This window comes from Corvus kubaryi, unplaced genomic scaffold (genome assembly GCF_017639235.1).
Source record: "Corvus kubaryi isolate FWS band 111438036 unplaced genomic scaffold, C.kubaryi_AGA036_p1.0 37397, whole genome shotgun sequence".
NCBI lineage: Eukaryota > Metazoa > Chordata > Aves > Passeriformes > Corvidae > Corvus > Corvus kubaryi.
This window is the reverse complement of record NW_024581136.1, coordinates 1,341,861-1,359,814: the sequence shown is the minus strand read 5'-3', so window position 1 is coordinate 1,359,814 and position 17,954 is coordinate 1,341,861. Positions and strand designations below refer to the sequence as shown.

At 37.5% G+C, this 17,954-nt stretch overlaps 1 protein-coding gene across 5 annotated transcripts in view; it reads left to right on the top strand.

Annotated features, from left to right (window-relative positions):
- Positions 1-17,954, top strand: part of PER2 (period circadian regulator 2) — a 46,347-nt gene that overhangs the window by 2,479 nt on the left and 25,914 nt on the right. Inside the window, exons 2-6 of one of the 5 annotated variants that reach the window (XM_042042695.1) lie at positions 4,356-4,412; positions 5,289-5,352; positions 7,329-7,489; positions 13,783-14,287; positions 14,974-15,042. In XM_042042695.1, coding sequence (XP_041898629.1) covers positions 14,001-14,287; positions 14,974-15,042 — 356 coding nt within the window. In that variant the 5' untranslated portion in view covers positions 4,356-4,412; positions 5,289-5,352; positions 7,329-7,489; positions 13,783-14,000. Of the gene's footprint in view, positions 1-4,355; positions 4,413-5,288; positions 7,490-13,782; positions 14,288-14,973; positions 15,043-17,954 lie in introns of all 5 variants that reach the window. The other 4 variants (XM_042042698.1, XM_042042699.1, XM_042042697.1 and 1 more) reach the window with 4 other exon arrangements.

Here is a 17,954-nt window from a genome sequence, read left to right as displayed (position 1 = left end):
GTTTGGCTTGATGTAGTTCAGAAGGCAAAGGCATGGAAAACAGGTTTTTGGCCTTTGTGCACATCTTCAGATTTGGCAAGTTTTTGGTTTAATTTATAATTCAAAGACTGCATGGTTTTGCTGGAATTTTTGTTTATTTGTCAGTTGGTGGGACTTGTTATAGACTTCCTATATTTATTTTAGCAGACAAATTCTGTCTGTGAAAATCTAAGTAATCTTCATTTTTACAGTTTACGCTTATTCATTTTGGATTTCCACAGAGAGGCATTAAAGAGACAGCATGTTCTTGGCATAATACCTTCTCTACTTTTTCTTCCTCCAGTCATAAGATTAAAGTCTGTAACAGCACAGTTTATTTGATAAACTTACTCGAGCCTCTCCCTGAACAATACATTCTTAAAGTAATAAGCCTTTAGTAAACTGAGATGTTGATGGAGTTTAGTCTCAAAGTATGAGAATAGAGTGAAGTGGCGAAAGTGATTGGCAGTAGAGTTCTGGATGTTTCTTCTACTTCAGACGTTTATTATGACCAGGAAGTATTTGGCTTAGATACAAACTGATAAACAGTTTTCTTTTTCCTGGGTTCTTGCCACACCCTTATTTCTCTAACATCTTTACAGTATAAGAATATGCTTTACAGCAGAAAATCTTTTTTTAACCCCTCAAAGTATAAGGAAATGAGCAAGTTACCATGGGATGAGGTGTATTTCTTGTGGTTTAAAAGCAAGAAGATTACCAGTAGCCAGTAGAACAAGTAAATTATCACTAGTCTAGATCAACTGTAGTGTTTTCTATAGGGTTGCTATGGTTGGCCTGTGTTGAAAGGAACGTCATGTTCTTAGCAAGGCCTTGTGTAATAGTTGGCATGAATGTCCTGTAGACACTGTATTGTACTCCTAACATTACCACATCATAATTATTAGATAATCAGGTGTTTCTGAAAAGGAATTTTTTTCTCTGGTTTTGATTGCATGGCCTAGAATTCCTCTGTGAGGATGGTGGATTATAGAGATTTTTAACTGGATTGTCTTACTGCATTCATACTTTCCACATTCAGTTATATCCCTGTAGTGCAAGTTTGAAACTGCTTAAATATTCTTTATGTTAACTTAGATTGTCAAGCACTGAACAGCAAAGGAGTCAATACCTGTATTATTCTTTGTGATACTATTGTGTTACTCAAAAGGGCTCTTACTTGTTCTTTTGGTTATGGATGACGTTGGATGCAGAAAATGTTGGTCTTGAAAGAAATGCAGCTGCTGTTTTGTGTCCTGTGTAAAAAGTGTCCGTCTGCTTTCCTGCTCGAACTGCTGCCTTAAACTTAACCACTGCTGTCGGGGTCAGACTGGTAACACTGTTGCTTAGCGAAGAACAGCTCTGCCTTCTGACACTTAGAGCTTTGTTTGAGAGGGGATGAGGGTGTTTCTTTTTAGTTTTAGGCAACGTCCTTCTTTCTGTGAAGTATGTTTAAAGGACATGGGAAATGAGAAGGTAGCAGTCAAAACCACACTTCAGAGGGTGATGGTTTTGCTACTTGTTGCTGGGATTTCTTGTGGCCCTGGGCTGCTTTTGTGAAACAGCATGGCAGGGAAGACCAGAATGAAGAAGGGTCAGATGATTTGAGTATGTCTGCAAAGCGTGTGGAGAGCTTTGAAGTGACTCTTTGAGCAGTTCTGTTCATGCTGCCAGGGAGCCAGCAGCCATGTGTAGTAGGCAGGCACCCGAACACATGGGACTCCACATGCCTGGGTGTCCATGCTGTGATCTGATGCTCTGCTAAGTGGCTTAGTACATCACCAGGCACGATTGTGCAGCCTGCTTGTACTCTGCCTGCCAGCAGTGCTGGGACATGGGCAGGCCAGGCTTCTGTGCCACTGGTTTGTATTTCTAGGGTTACATTGAAGTGTAGATGGGGTCTTTGTCTGAATGCCTGCTCTGGACTTGCACCAGTACAGAATCCTCTTACTTGGTCCTCTGTCCCTCTTGAGGAGTTGCTAAGGGACAGCAGCAATATACTGAGTTTCATGCAAGTTGCACAGGAAGTGGTTCTGAAGTGCATGTTTTTCCTGCTTATCCACCTATATAAGGGATGTTATGAGAATTTGTGTGTGTGAAAGGTTTTGTAAAGTCAAGAAGTTTTTGTACAGATGTTCTCAGCTACTGGTGAACTGCTGCTGAAGTAGTGTGTGGTAGTCCTAGAGGAGCCTTATGATTTCTCTGATGTTTTTTGGTAGTCTGATTTAGACAACTTTGCTTGTAGAACACAATCAGAAGCGAGGCTAAATGTACCTTCTTCAATATATATAATAATGGAATATGGTTTTCATTTTTCCTTCATTTTCTGCCAATAGGAAGGAAAATTTTATTGAGGATGCTGAAGGGGTAGTGACTCAACATGCTGTTTACACGAGTGGACTGAAATACACAGAAAACATTTCTTGGGGCAAGAGGATGAGGGGATTCTGGTGTGAGCAGGCTGCGGAAGTTCAGGGCAAGCAGTACCAGTGTTGATCCTGACAGGATGTGATGCTGGGAAAGAAACCTCATCTGTATGCTAAAATGTCTGGGAAAGACTTTAGTTTTCGTCCACCTGTTTTTGAGGTACCACAGTAATTCTTAATGCTTGATTTTTCTTATAGGTGGAATAGTTAGAGGTGGGCTGAGATTTCCTTGTATAGATGGCTTTTTTTAAGTAGAACTGACTTTGAAAAAGTAGAACCAAAGCTACACTGCCTTTCTAACATTCTGTCCTGAAACAGAGGCACTTCACTGTTAAATAACACCTGCAATTTATTGTAATTGAAGCTTAGGGAGACAAGATGAAGTGGTGAGGATGTCCAGTACTTTTCTTTTTTCTTGATTTCATTTCCTATCCTCCTTATTCCTTGCAGCTTTTGTATTTTAGTACAGTTTTTGTGCTTGACCTTATTACATGTACTTTTATGTTTCTGCTTAGTTTCTTTAATTGTACAAATATCTTCAGTATATAAAGCACTTACTTGATTTCAATTACATCTCTGCCATGGGTTCTTCCGTGACTTGAGCTCTTATTTCAGTAATACATCCAACTCCTAGAACAAGTACATCGTGTTTGTTAGGTTGCTGCGCTTTTTGGAGTGTATTATTGATGCAATGGGAACAAGAATTTATTTGGCACTGTATTCTCCAGAAAGGGACTTTCATTCTGACTGAAATTTTGAACAGCAAAATGGATGTGAACAACAGGAATGTCTAAAGAGTAGCATTAACCTGGAGCTACTGTAAAGGTAATACCCCATGGTGAAAGTGTGTCCTTTTTCTTAAAGGAGAGGAGTAGTAGACACACAAATATACTGCTTAATAGGGATGTGTCTTGGGGTGACCTTATGATGTGTATCCCACAGGATGTTAACAAATACTAAAGCTGATATATGGTATTGAGATACTTGTAAATCCAGTTTCACCTATAAGAAAGGTGAAATATATGACTGCATGGTGGGACATGATAATTTTTCCCTCCCTTCTGTGACAACACTTGGCAACCTCAAATATATAATTTTTGTCCTTTTTTTCAAAAAGGGTGAGAGTTGACATGCAAATATTAGAGTTCTGGCTATGGATGTTGTGCTTAATTGTCTCTCCAGTTCCACTCAGGAAGAGAAGAGCATTTTCTCGTTACAAAGAAAATAAGGTGTTTTTTTAAATTCACACTTGCATACAAGTAATTTTTATTTACCTTTAAGAAGGCACTTTTTCAAAGACTGGAAGCTGGAAGGAAGGATGTCTAGAAATTAGCATGGGGCATGTGAAGGAGATGGTGTTTAGTGTCTTTACAAGATGTCTCAGCACAGGCTGCTTTTTTTTTATTGCAAATACACAACCTCTTGGCAATTAAATTTGGCTGTGGGCCAAGTCTCTTGTTCAAGGTGAAAGAATGAATTTGAGAGGTGGTTTCTGTTAGCTCTTCGGGATGATCAGTTCAGATCCACTACGGAGTCTTGAGCACAGGTGGTGGGTTTAATAGCACGAGGCATAATTACCTGAAAGGGTAAAATAAACTTTATTTCTGGTCTGGCAGAAATGAGAATTTGGAGGGGTTTCTTGTGTTTATAAAAGGAAGATAATTCAGTGGATAGTTATTCTGTGCATTGCTCAAGGAACCAATGTAGAAGTTAGATTACAATAATAAATACTTTTATCAGTAAAATTTCTTGCATTTCCTCTCATCTTGTATTGTAGTCTTTATAATTGTTCTTCATCTGTGGAAGACATATTTTGCATGGTTGGACTTGTATTGCATTATGAAATGGACTTGATTTATCTTTTGCAATAATTTTTTTCTTGCTTATAAAACTTGATTTTTTTTTTTTTAATAGGAATATGTTGTTGACACTTGGAGATTTGGAAAGATCATGATTAGTACATTCATTAAGGTGAGTGTTTTATGCTGTACCTGAGAAAGTGATTTGTAATATCAGTTCTTTCTTAATGAGTCTGAACTTGGGAGGGTGGGAGGTGTCTCTGTGACTTTGTTATTGCTCTTTTGTGTACTTCCTTTGAGATGTAGTGTCAGAATGCCCAAAAATAGAGATCTTCAGGGCTCTACATTTCTAAAGACCTGTTGCACAGATCATGAAGTACATGGAAATGCTGTGGCTTCTCTAAACCTTTATGAAACTGAAATTTAGTGTAATGTCAGTATCAAGTGCTGCGTCTGCATTGTGAGCTGTGCAGATGTTCATTAATAGCTTCCATTTTTTGGATTGCTCTTGCAGGTGTTAAGGAACTTTCAATCATGAGGAAAATTTTGGGGTCCAGAAAACCAAGTACTTACTGTTACTTAGATAATCAGGATGGTAGCTCAGGAAGAAAAGGGAAAATATTGTGCTCCTAAACTTGAATTTAAAAAAGCAGGTCATAGCTTCCAACAGTATTATTTGGTCAGTTGTGCTCTGCTTTGAAAATGAAGAAAAGTTGATGGTTATTGGAGCAAAAAAAGGAAGCATAATTAAAAGAGAATGGTGGAGGAATGTAATCTGTGATGCAATGAAAATTTATAATGTGCTTTCATTAAATGTGATCTGATGATGCGACAGTATTGGCCCTAGACAGGAAAGATAGCTGATCTGGATAGTACTGTAATATTGCAATACCCATGGAATTGTAACTGAGATTTTGAGGATTAACACTACAATGTCTGTTTAGTCTAAATGATTGAGAAAAAAACCCAAACAAACCTGGTTTTCTATGGCTGGAAAATGTGATCTGAATAGGTTCTAAAAGCTGGCATTCTCTTTTCAATGCTGCAGGTGTGACTTCAGTTCTCTGCAGAAAGTGAACCTGGTTCAACTTGGTTTGCATCCTGTATCACAGGTGTGTTCCCTACAGCAAGTTTTTCACTCTTATAATATTTGAAGTCTTCTGTGCTTAGAATAGATATATATCAGTATGGGAGGAAATGAGGAAATGTCACAAGTTCTGTCTTCTTTGTAAACTGAAAAAATTAGACTTTCTTCTGTGGAAAAGACCTTATTGGAGATGCCAGCTGTAGATGAACTCTTTTAGTGCTTTGGGTCTTGGGCATATTGAATCACCTGTACATTTCCTCTGAAAAATAATCGAAAACAACTAGAATTTGCTGCCCCTAATTCTGTTCAGATTGTTTAAATACAAGTCATTCAAACCAGGCATTTTGTTTCAGATAAAAATCCTTTTGGTGTAATTTGTCTTACTTTCCCTTAAATTGTAGAACAGCTTATCATGAGAATTTTTAGTAGTTTACAAGGATTATACTTAATGTTTTAATGTCTTCCTAAATGTGTTAAATATATGAAACCAATATGATACACAATTAAAATGGTACATGCTGCTACTGTGAATATATCTTCAAATATATACTAGACTTTTTTAAACCTCTTTTACTTTTTTTAATTGAAAATTTTACAGGGAGTTGAGTTAGTGTAAAGGAATGGCAAGAGCTGTCTTTAAACAAGGATTTAACTGGTGCTGAAAGACATTCCACATTTTCAACATCCAGGCTAAAAACTGTGAAATCTGCAAGTAGTTCTGGATACAGCAATTTCTAATGCTTCTTGTGGTCAGAGATAAAGCCTATAATTTAAATCCTGAATTATCAATTTATGATAAAAACAGAAACAAAACATTTAAAGAGCCAACACAAACAGATTTATATCATAATACGAATATTTTAGAACTTGTATTGGCTTCACAATGTTATGCAGGATGGAATGTTGTGAATAAATTCTTCCTTTAGTCTGGCCAACACAAATGTACTTTTAACAGTTGGTAGACGTGCAGCATGTTAAATTAAGGCATGTTAGCATGGGCTGTCTTCCAGAGTGGTTAGCTTGGGATTTGAACACTGTTCCAAACATTTCTTCTGCATATTCAGACGAAGCATTTAAAATGATGTAATTGTCTGCCACACAAATGTTGGTCTTCTGAACTTCTGATTTCTATTCTACCATTTCTTTGTGCTACATGGCAGTGGCATGCACCAACAGACTTAGTTTCCTAGACTTGCTAGAAGAACTTTCAGGTTTTTTTTAATTTTCATCAAAATTCCCAGTGGCTCTCTTGAGAAACTGTTTTTATTAGGAAGAATAATAGTGTTAATGGACTTCATTAGTACAGACTTCTGACCATAAAAAAACCACCTTTTTTTACTGTGAGAGTGAGTGAGCACTGGAACAGATTGACCAGAGAGACTATGGAATATCCATTTTTGGAGATACCCAAAAGTCATCTGTTGGTGGTCCTGAGCAGCCTGCTCTAGGTGACTCTGCCTGAACAGAGAGTTGGACAAGGTACCTCCAGAAGTCTCTTTTGATCTCAACCATTATATGAATTGAAATTTTGTAACTGAAATTTTGTAAAGGTAAAATCTTTAATGCTCTTACCAATCCTATAAGTGATATAGGGTCATAAAATGATATCGTAAACAAACTTGATAAGCACTTGGAGCTCCTGCTGACCACATCAGGCATTTGGCTCTGTGCCCTACTGGGGAGGCCAGCCCTGTGTTCTCAGTGGCTGTGTCAGCCCATGCAGACTGTACATAGTATGATACCACTCTGATTGTGAATCCGAAGGGTTATTTTATCTAGTCCAGAGGATGCTATTACTTTTAAACTCTTTAAGATCTTGTTTCAGAGCAAAAGTGTTTAAAATGCAAATTTGTGTCTTGTTTCTCTGCTGTATGACAGTTTCATGTTTAACCAACATTTATCTGCATAGGCGTGACATAGTTGTGAGCAACTCTCTGGTATCTGTTTGAAGAGGACACTGTTGGGGGGCCCAGGTATTTCTTTTATATTTTATAGTTATAGAGGTGTCCGGACTCTGTAATGGTCAAAGATTTCCAGTAGAAGAGGATGAGACAAGAATTAAATGCATGTGGGAGACTCTGGACCTAGGCATCTCATGCTTTTGATGCTAGCTGGGAGGGAGCTTGATAAACACTTTTGCCACCTTTTCGTAGAAAAAACAGGTAAGAAACACACATAATTATTATGATTCATGCTAGTAGAAAGATGATTCCCCTCCTGCCCCTCTAGAGCTTATGCAGAAAATATATTGTTCTGTGTTTGTGTTATCTTTAAACTGGAGTTTAAAGTCATATATATGTATTAATTCTGAACAATATTTTGGGTATAAACTGGGAGTTACCTTAGTTGAAGCTAAAACATTTTTAGCCTAAAACCATACTTATTCTTAAATTCAGGTTTGAGTTTCTTCAGTGAGGAAACAATCTAGTTGGAAGCATCGTCACTGTGGGCCCTGATCTGATGCCAGCTTCCTCCTGTATAGGTGCTGCTGTGAATTCAGGGTGGCACTTGGACAGCTCTGGAACAGGGCTGTGTCTTGATCAGTTCCCTTTGTAAAGTGGCAGCTGAAAGCAGTGGTTAATGAGGATGACCTGTATAAAGCTATTAGTAACTCTTATCTAAATAACAGTCTTGTGTTCAGGGTTTTCTCGAACTGAAGGTTGAATCTGTATCAAAAAGTTGTGAAATTCAGATTTTATGGGAGCATTTGTGGTATACTAATAATTTTATTGACATAAGTAGAAAACTGAATTGCATCTCATTGCTTGTTTAGTAAAAGAGCAAAACTTGTTCATAATTACTTGAAGTGAGATAAGTAATCTAGTAGAAAAGTTCCTTTTCTTTTTTTAGTAAAAATATCTTGGAAGAAATTATTGAGCATCTTTGTTATTGTTTCTTATAGTCTGAGAATATTGCCATCTTTTTCTTTCCCCTCTTCCTAGAAAATGTCCTAGTGAAGGTAGTCTGTTAATTGTTCGTGCTAGGGAAACATGAAGCTCTCAATGTTGGTGAAGTTGCACAGTTGAACAAGTCACTTTTTGGATTATTGTTTGTTTTCCAACATTTTCTTGTAACATTTTAATTGCACAGGGAGAATGCATTCATTGTAGATATTAATTTTCAGTTATCTCTGAAATTGTATGATATGATAAACCCTTGCTAGTTATTTGTCATCTAAATAAGAAAACTTTTGTAATTTTGCAAAACGAAAATCCAGAAGACATGTGGAAGCCCTTCTTGCTGACAAGATCTTCAGTAAAATTTAATCTTGACCATTAGGAACATCTCCCATAGGTGCCAGTACAGTTAATAGTACCGAATATTTACGTATCTGTAGTCAAAAACTATACTGTGGCTCTTGCTTTGTTGGGAATATTGGTAAGTTGATAGTAGTTGCAAATTTAGACTCAAATCATTAGATCTTACTCAGTTCTTGAATTGGATGATTTTGACTCTGGATTGTTAGTTTCTCATCCTTTATATGCCAGTACTAAACACAGTTGTTGTGTGAAAAGAAATCTGGAAAAATCCATTCTCTGAATATAACCAGATCTCTGCTGAAACAAGATTTTTGGGTTTAAAGTTATGGTTTCAGAAGAAATCTGCCTCCTTGGTGTTCTACAACCCTTCTTAAGGGTGTTTTTCAAAAGCAGAAGCTCAGTTACTTCTTTCAGCATTTGTCTATACATACTTTAGTGTGGTTTTTTGGTGGTGTTAAAGTTCTGGCTGTTTCCTTTGTCTTACTGCAGGATAAAGGAGTAACTCTGGGTAATGAATAACCAGAAGACATTTGCTGTATATCTAACCTGGCAAGTCAATGCCTATGTTTGTCCTTAGTGCTCAGTGGAATTATGGTGTCTTTCACACACTGCATCAGGATCTTAGCAAGCTCTAGTCTTTGCCAGAATGAATAGACTGGTTTTTTGTGAGCCAGTTCCCTTAAAATCAAGCTTAACTGGTGCCAATTTAATATTTTAAAAGTTTTTATTTCTAGAGTCAAAATAGACAATATCTGTTAAAAGTTTAGAAAGATGGACAAAAAAATAAAGAAAAACCTGGCTTCTTGCAAGATCAAACCTAAAAGAGCTCTTTGTGTTTCCATGTTCAGACGCTTCCTGAACTTGGGATGGGATGTAATTGCCTTCCTCAAACTGGTAACAGGAGAGAACCTCAGACAAGGAAAACATGCAAGCTTTTGCCTTCCAGTGTTGTTTCGTTAGTGATTGGGAATTTATTCAAGCATATGAGTGGGATGAATATGTGCAATTTATTATGTTATTTTCCCTGAGATTAGTTTCAAAGATAATTAATCTCTCTGTGATGTCTGACCATCTGTGCACCTGAAGTGTTTGCACAGTGCTGGTGCCTGCATGCAGATGTTCCACTTAAAGGTCTTTCTCTGCTGAGAGTGAAGTCTAGCCAGCTGCATCACTTCTTATCTAAATTGCAGAGCATGGTGGAGGGTTATTGCCAGTCTGAGCTTTTTTCACAGTTATTCCAATTTCTTCTAAGAAAATGTCTCCAAAGTTAGGGCATATATTAACATTGCATAATAAATTTAAAAAGCACCAAGATTCCCCCAAAGTAGTAAAGTCTTGTTTTAGAAATGCCTCTCTTTCTTTTTCTTCAGAAGCTCTTGCAAGTTTATCATAATATTTTTCTTGTTCCTTCCTCTTTACTCTTCTGTATTCCTTACTCTGGTATGTGCCTTTGGCACTGACACTTTTGAGATTTTGAAACAGAAGAAATTTTGTGCAGGACTGACTTTCAGTGACGTTAATCTTCCAGTCTTGCCAAAAAAACCCATTCCAGCTCAAGCTGAGCCAGTTCATTTGGAAACATACCTTTAAAGATGACAAGCTTGTGTTTTCTCCATTACTTGAATACTCTTTTTTTTTTTTTTTTTTTTTTTTTTCTGGTGTGATTGTACTTAGGGTCCAAATTGTAGTCACTTTAATGTAGTTATTAGGTGTGGGCAAAGCTGCAGAAACTCTGGCATGTTGTTAGTTAGAACCAGAAGTGACATGACTGAATTGCTTCCTGACACAAATTTCTGCCAGGTATCAAGAGGAAAAAAAAAAAAAAAATCATGTAGTGTCTCCTAAGGGTCAGCATCTTTTTCTTTTCTGTTGGTAATTCTCTCAATCTGTACTCACTGCTTAAAATAAAAATGTTTTTTAAAACCCTGAAAGCTTGACTGTCATTGAATCAATCAACTCTTGTTCCAGGAGTTACAAGAAATTCCTCAAAAGTTATTGGATAGCATATAGATTTGTTTGTTTATTTATTTACTTAGGGAACAATTGTCTCCCATCTAAGGAAACACTGATGAAGTTTCCTACAAATACTTGGCGGAAGCTAGCCTGGGTGTCAGGGAAAGAAGGGAGGAGATGAGACAATAGATGATATTTGGAGGTGGAGAAAATTAGTCACCAGTGGTTTAATAACTCAGAATTTCAAACTGTAAGACTCTACATGCTAGCAATGGCACATTTTCACTGCCCCTTAAACTTCCAAGGATTGCCGAAAAGACTTTGGGAAAATAAGGAAGGGTTGTGTCAAAGAAACGTTTGTGAACAGCTCTCATAGCTGGAAATTCTACAGCACATGTAATCCTCTCTGGCTTCAGAATTCAGGAGAAGAGGTTTCTCGTGCCTAAAGACTAAAACACAAAATATTTACATCAGAGTAGGAAAGCTGTGGCACAGTCATTGCTCTTCCTATAAATAGGACAGGTTTACTGAAACCACATTACTGTGATATATACTGGGCTAATTATCTTCACAGAACTTAGGGCTATGCTGAAAGTCTGTTTTCTGGTAGTTCATGTTTATAAACCTATAAATAGTGATTTACATAGTTTTCTTTATAGGATTAAATATAGCAGCCCAAAGTTGTTATTTTTAAATTTTTTTTTTATTTTGTGAGCGCTCTTTCCCCTTATCTCTAAAGAAAACATATAATTTCCTAGCAGATAGTGGTGTTTTGATCAGGGCAGTATTTTTTCTCATGTATCTAAAGCTCTTTCAAAGTAGCATTTTGTCAGGAAAACAGGAAGAAACTCCAACCTTGGGCACAGAATATAGTATGAGAAATTTTAGCTCTTGTCTTAAGTTTGTACACCTCAGACCTCCTTTAAGGTGATGCTGTGAGTGCCTTTTTTCTGAAAGCTTCATTTCAATCATGGTGGGGTTAATTACCTTTACTCACTAATTCTCCATAGAGCTTTATAACCACAGTGTCCTCTGAGGAATAATAGACAACTGACACATGGGAAGTGGCTTTTGAGAGTGGCTTCAGTTATTTACCCAGACATGCTCTGATTTACACAGCACTTGCAGTAGTGTTCAGAGCATCTCCTGGGTGCAAATGGATCAACACATTTATAGAGCCCTCCTCACCTGTGCAGTAACAGGAGGTTTGTCTCATGTGCTGCCCATGCAGGCATTCCCTGTGCTTGGCTCTCCTTGGTGGTTTTGGTTCCTCTCACACCCAGCCAGGCGTGGCTGAGCACAGGCCATGCCTCTGCAGCCGCTGGCATGGGCAGCACTGGGCACTGAGGCTCGTGGGCAGTGCATGGCCAGAGCCGATGGAGCTCCACTCAGAGGTCTCCTAAGGAAGGCAAGGGGAAGTGTGAGCTTGCTCTATCGCAGAGACTAAATTAGAGATGAGCTATCTGATCTAGTTAATCATTGGCCACCAGAAAATGTGCCATTGTGACATAATCCTACAGTTTCGTCTCAGAGTAAATATTCTTTTATCGCATGGTCTGGTTATGTAATTTTCAAGACAAAAGTGGTTAACCTTAGTCCAGAAAAAAACTGTCAGAGCTACTGAAGGGTAATTCAGTGCCTGTATAGTAGTGTTCAGTACAGCAGCCTAACAGGATGTCTGTTTTATCTGGATTGAAGTACCTGAAGGGAATACATGCGGGAGGGAAATGTCAGTATATTTTACTCTACTGAAAGGCGTTTTTCTATTATCACCTATAATAAAGTACTAGCGAATAAACTCGTAAGGAAAAAAAATATTTATATTTCTATACCATTACTGATAGCCTAAGTGGATGTCCTTAAACTATACTTTTAAATGAAAGCAGATACCTTGCATATTATTTTGACCTGAAGAGGAGACAAGTAGTGTTTTCTGAAAAACTCTAAAAAAAATGTAAAATGTCTGGAAAAATATCAGTTAGGAGGGTAAGAAAATAGCTTCCATGTGGTGTTGCTTTGGGGGAAGTTGAATCATAGTGTGTTTTAAATTGCTATTGTGAATGTTTTCAATGACAGTCTTTCTTAAAAATATAAATATTTATTTATTTGTGTTTAAAACAAAACTGCTGTAGTTAATATTAACAAAACTTGGTTGTGAATTTTTTTATTGACTGTTATTCCAGTCAGAGGTTTATTAGTTAATAAGTGTAATCTTGAATATTTTAAAGGAACAAAGAGAAAGGAACACACATTGTTCTGTTGTCTTGAAAGCAACAGAGATTCTCAAAAGAGAATCTTAGTTCATAGTTTTACACTATTGTTGTCTCAGAGTTGCTGAAATGGGTGAGGATGTGACTCAGATTAAATATGATTTTTTAATAAATAAAGCTGAACTGCTCTCCAGTACTTCTCTTTTGATGGTACTTCAGTATTGGTCTGTCCTTGATTCACCTCTGTATACAGTTTGATTTTTGAGCCTGGTGCATTAGAATTTGGTTTAAAAGCAGGGATATGGGGTTTTTTTTTTTGTTTTAACCTTACTTTTCCAAGCAATTTTTATCATACCCCCCCAAATTAGTGGTAATCAGTAGACAAAATTATTCTCGGGGTTATTCATGCCTTAGAATTTTTGGTGGTGGTAAGTGTGTTTGTATTCTTAGTTTCCCTGTTCCTACTGTATGTTCTGTCTGCCTACCTACATGGCTTTTGTACGAAGACAAACATGAAGAGTATAGCAGTGTTCCCTCCCAACTGATCTTAAAAGAAAAAAAACCCCAAAACTATGTATTTAAAAAACCCCCAATATAAAACAGAAAAACAATCCAAATTTCCTCCAAACCAATTAAGCAGCGTCCAGATGTCTGAATGTAGTACTTTCTTTATCAAGGTAAACTGAAAGGCAGTGGAATGGTTTCACTGAAAATCATATTATCCAAATCTAGGTAGCAATACTGTCAAGTATTAAGTAGGAAAATAGAAAACAAGGGAATATGTGAACTTTTAAGGAGTTTTTCCATGTTTATGCAACTTTCTTTTTGTGTGGGTTTTTACTAAAAAAGAAATACCCTTTTCATGATAAAACATTTTGAGATTTTCAATTTAACTGAAACATTTCGCCATTTAAGTGCTGAATATATTAACCATGAATGTCAATTTTTACTTTCTTCAGTCAGTGCAAATTCCAGTTTGTCAGCAAGGCAAATAAGAAAGTAATTTTTTTTCTTCCTTCCCTTCCTCCTCAGATTTTTGCATCTGTACTTCCAAACAGAGCTTGTACAGAGGGAAAATTCTGAATATGGCTTGATTTGCTCTTGGTCTTGACAGTGTCTCTAATGAGTGTCCCACGGACTCTATCAAGTTCTGGGGGTTCTCCTCTAGCACTGAGGAGCAGAACCCTGAGCAGCAGCCTGGTATCAGTGGAAACATTTCTCCGTCATTCTCTTTAAAAGAGCAGCTGAAGATGAGTGATTATTCTGGACTTCCAAGTAACCATAGCCAGATAATTGCTGAAGATTCAGAAATTCAAGCAAAGCCTGAACACTCTCATGAAGTTCTTCAGGAAGATATTGAAATGAGCAGTGGCTCCAGTGGAAATGATTCCAGTGGAAATGATTCCAGTGGAAATGACTCCAGTGGGAATGACACAAATGAAAACTATTCAAGTGGGCATGACTCTCATGGTCATGAATCTGATGAAAATGGGAAAGATTCAGCAATGCTCATGGAATCTTCAGACTGTCATAAAAGGTAATAGCTATCATTAAATACATTCCATTTTTATTTTTGCCCCTGAAGACTTTTTTCATTTGAATCAATATTTCTGAATAATGACTAAGATATAAAGCCTGTTCAGCATAGAGCTGAGTGTGCTACTTAAGTTGTACTCTCATGTGATGCAAATTGTGTAATATAATTTATAAAGAAAAGGTCTTTGCTGTTTGTATGGTCAGCATCATTTGCATCTTTCTACTCATTGTGTGTTTAACTTGCCTTATTTATTTATTTTCTTGTACACCAACTTCTGTAGTTGAATATCAAAACCTGTCAGTTGACTCTTGTGTGACGATACAACCATGCTATTTTAATCTTTTAAATAATAGTTTATTGTACAGAGCAAAGCTATATTAAGAGCCACCTCCCTAGTGGTCCTGTGAGGACCAGGGTGATAGGACTCAGTTATCCTTATGGGTCCTTTCCAGCTCAAGGAAGGTATTCTATGCTTCTTAGACAAATGTTTACAGCTTTAGTGCCCATTTGTTGTACCATGCAGAAGCTTTTAAAATTTGGGGTTGGGGTTTTGAGGTCTTTTGTTGTTTTGTTTTGTTTTTTTTTTTTAGGTAGCCAGTCATTAATAGGAAAATAAAAAGCTAAAATTAACTAAAAGTTGTTTGTTAGGTTTCCAAATATTAATCTTTTTTCTTTCCTTTTTCTAGTTCAAGCTCAAATGCGTTTAGTCTGATGATTGCAAACTCTGAACACAATCAGTCCAGCAGTGGATGCAGGTAAATGAATAGGCATATATTTTTCAGTAATTTGCATGTATGCTAAATGCTAAAAATGAGATAATGTCATATTTTGGGTTGTTTGTTTTGTTTTGCCTCAACCTGGATGACTACACAAGAAATCCTGTCTTTGCTTCTCTTCCTGTCCATAATCAGTAGCATGTTGTATTAACCACTTGATTAAATTAGAGCTTTTTGTTGCTGTTCCATGTGAGTTGTGTGGTAACCTTTAAAGTCATGTTACTTTGTTTTGATTTGGTAGCTTAACTCTGTAATTTTTTTTTTGTGAGTCCCATTGAATGTTGCTTCAGTTATGGTGGGGTTTTGTAGCTTTTAAATTTTTTACTCTTCAGAATTTAATCTGAACCTGGTGGTGTGTTAATATCAGAATTCACCATTGAGTTGGATTATTCCTGGTGTCCAGCAGCTGTATCATCTGCCTCTCCTATGTTCCATTTGCTGGGATTCAAGCCTCCAGGGTGTAAGGATAAAGGGTACACAAACACCAGCTGCAGGAATCCCTCTGTATGAACTCTGCTTCTGTCCCTGGTAGCCTTGAGGACCATGGTAGCTTGAAGGCTCATCTTTAGATACTTCAGAGTGCCCTGCTGTACTTGTTTTTTTAAGTCAGCTGATCAGGAGATCAAAACCTGGTCCTGAGCAGATCAAGGCTATCTAGCTAGAGCATGGTGATGTTAAGACCCATATCTGAGACCTGCCTACCTGAGCATGTTTCTACCTGATGCAGTTCCTAGAAAAGTAGTAAATTAAAATTACTCCTATGCACCATTTGTTGCTTGCTCAACATATTTTCTGTGTCTGCCTTGCAGGCACCTGGAGAGCTTGTTCCACGCTGTATTTTCAACTGGAAATTGTGATCTAGAGTTTATGTTGCTTAGTATGAAAGGGTGAACCAAAGGCATTTCTTAATCTTTGTTTCCTCTTGATTCATTTCTCTTCACTTGCAAGATCTCGGAGGGAGTTACTTAGTGGATTTTTTTTGACATTTCAGTTTTAAATTTCATTAATAGCTCTCTGCTCCAAAATAATTAGGAATCCAGATGGTACAGTGTTCTCCCCAGCCATCAAGCACAGTGCTAGGGGGTTACAGGGTAGAATCTGATAATCTTTTGGGAATGGGAGACTGAAGATATCTAGAGAATGCTCTTTAAAGAGAAGACTAAAGTAGTCTGATAAACTACTTATCTCTGTAGGCTCAATCTTTGATTCAGACTACTGGGGTTTGCATTCAGTATCAGTGCCAACCAACAGCTCTAATTTGCTATCTGTAGGTACCTTTCCAGTTTGCTGTCCACAAAAAGCAAGATGAAAAGCTCGTATCTTTATAGAACTTCCTTATTCTGTCCTCTGCAAGTCACACCTTCCCTGTGGCTGCCTACTGTGCCTGATGCTACTGCTCTCTGGAAAAACATTTTGGAGTTGAGTAACTTATTTTCCAAGAATGTCCATCTTCTGTATTTGCTGCTACCGTAGGCTAATTTGGAAAGGTTTTTTTTCTTGCAGAAGAGTCTGACCACTCTCATGGAGCAGTCTGTACTCTGAGAGTACAAACCAACAATATGCTCAGTTATTTCATAATCTTTCCTCTCTCTCTTTTTCCCTACTGCCAGCATGGAGGGTTCTTCTATGAACCTCTGTTAACAAAGCCCTGTTTGATTGCAGCTGTCCAAACTGTCAAGCCACATTGTACACGTGATTTTAATACAGCATGAACATAATGTTTCCCAAGGGAGTACTATGCTCTTTTTGTTTGATCCCTTGCCATTATTTCTTGGTACAAAATGACCAGTGAGTAAATGAATACTGTGTTTCTCATAGTACATTGTGATGTCAGCTAGAACAATGTGTATTCTCTAGTACAAGTCAGCTTTGTCACTTTGCAACCATTTTTGGTAAAATATACCTAACACCTGTCAGATGATTTATCTACCTTTTCAAGCTCTTAAAACTTCCCAGAAAAATGTTCAGAAATCCTCTTGAAAATTACTTGGAAGCTGAAGCCACTTTACTGACCACTTCAGTCAGGCAGTGCAGTTGCCAAGATTATTGTTTCTACAGTGGTGCCTAGGGTAACTTCTTACAGATTACCAGCCATGACAATCAGGTGGTAACAGAAGACCTCCCTTTCGAAGGGAAAAAATTTTCAGGAAGATTTAAGAACAGCTCTGTAATCCTCTTGATCATGGTGAATGATCAGCTTTTAAAATCTCCAGTGTGAAAACCAAGGTGATTTATTATTTTAACTCCTTCCTACCCATCTGCCATCCATCTTTGCTATCCTCTCCCTCACTTCCCTCACCTCCTTTGGTCTTCCTTTTGGATTGTGTCAGCACCTCTCAATAATGGGGAGAGATACCGGGAACTGTAAAGGAAGGTGATAACTTTCTGATATTGGCACTGATAATCTCTGTATCACCTTCTACACTTAGACAGTTCTCCTGAACACGCACCTGAGAACTGTGAATGCAGCTTCTGTCTCCAGCCTCCTCTGATTCTTTTCCTTATAAATTTAGTCAAAGTTTCCTTATCTTACTTAATGTATTGCCATGCTTAGCTGGGATATGTTATTCAAAGGATTTCTCCATTTGTTTTGTTAACTTGATACTCTCCCACTGCCATTCCCTTTTCAGGGACCTTTCTTAAGAGAACCTGCTTGAACAGGAGGTGAAGACTTGAATGGGCCTCCTGCTTCTCTCCTTTGAAGTCCATGAACATTTCTGAGTTTCATTTTGAAAGGAACTAAGGAAAATACCACTAAAAAGGGAGGAGGGAGACTGTGGCAAAGAGAAAAAAAGAAATTCTGTGGTGCTTGGGCATATGTACTGTTGCACATAAAGAGTACATTTTACAATCACACTCCAGGTGGTGGTAAATCTTTCATTTTAAATGGT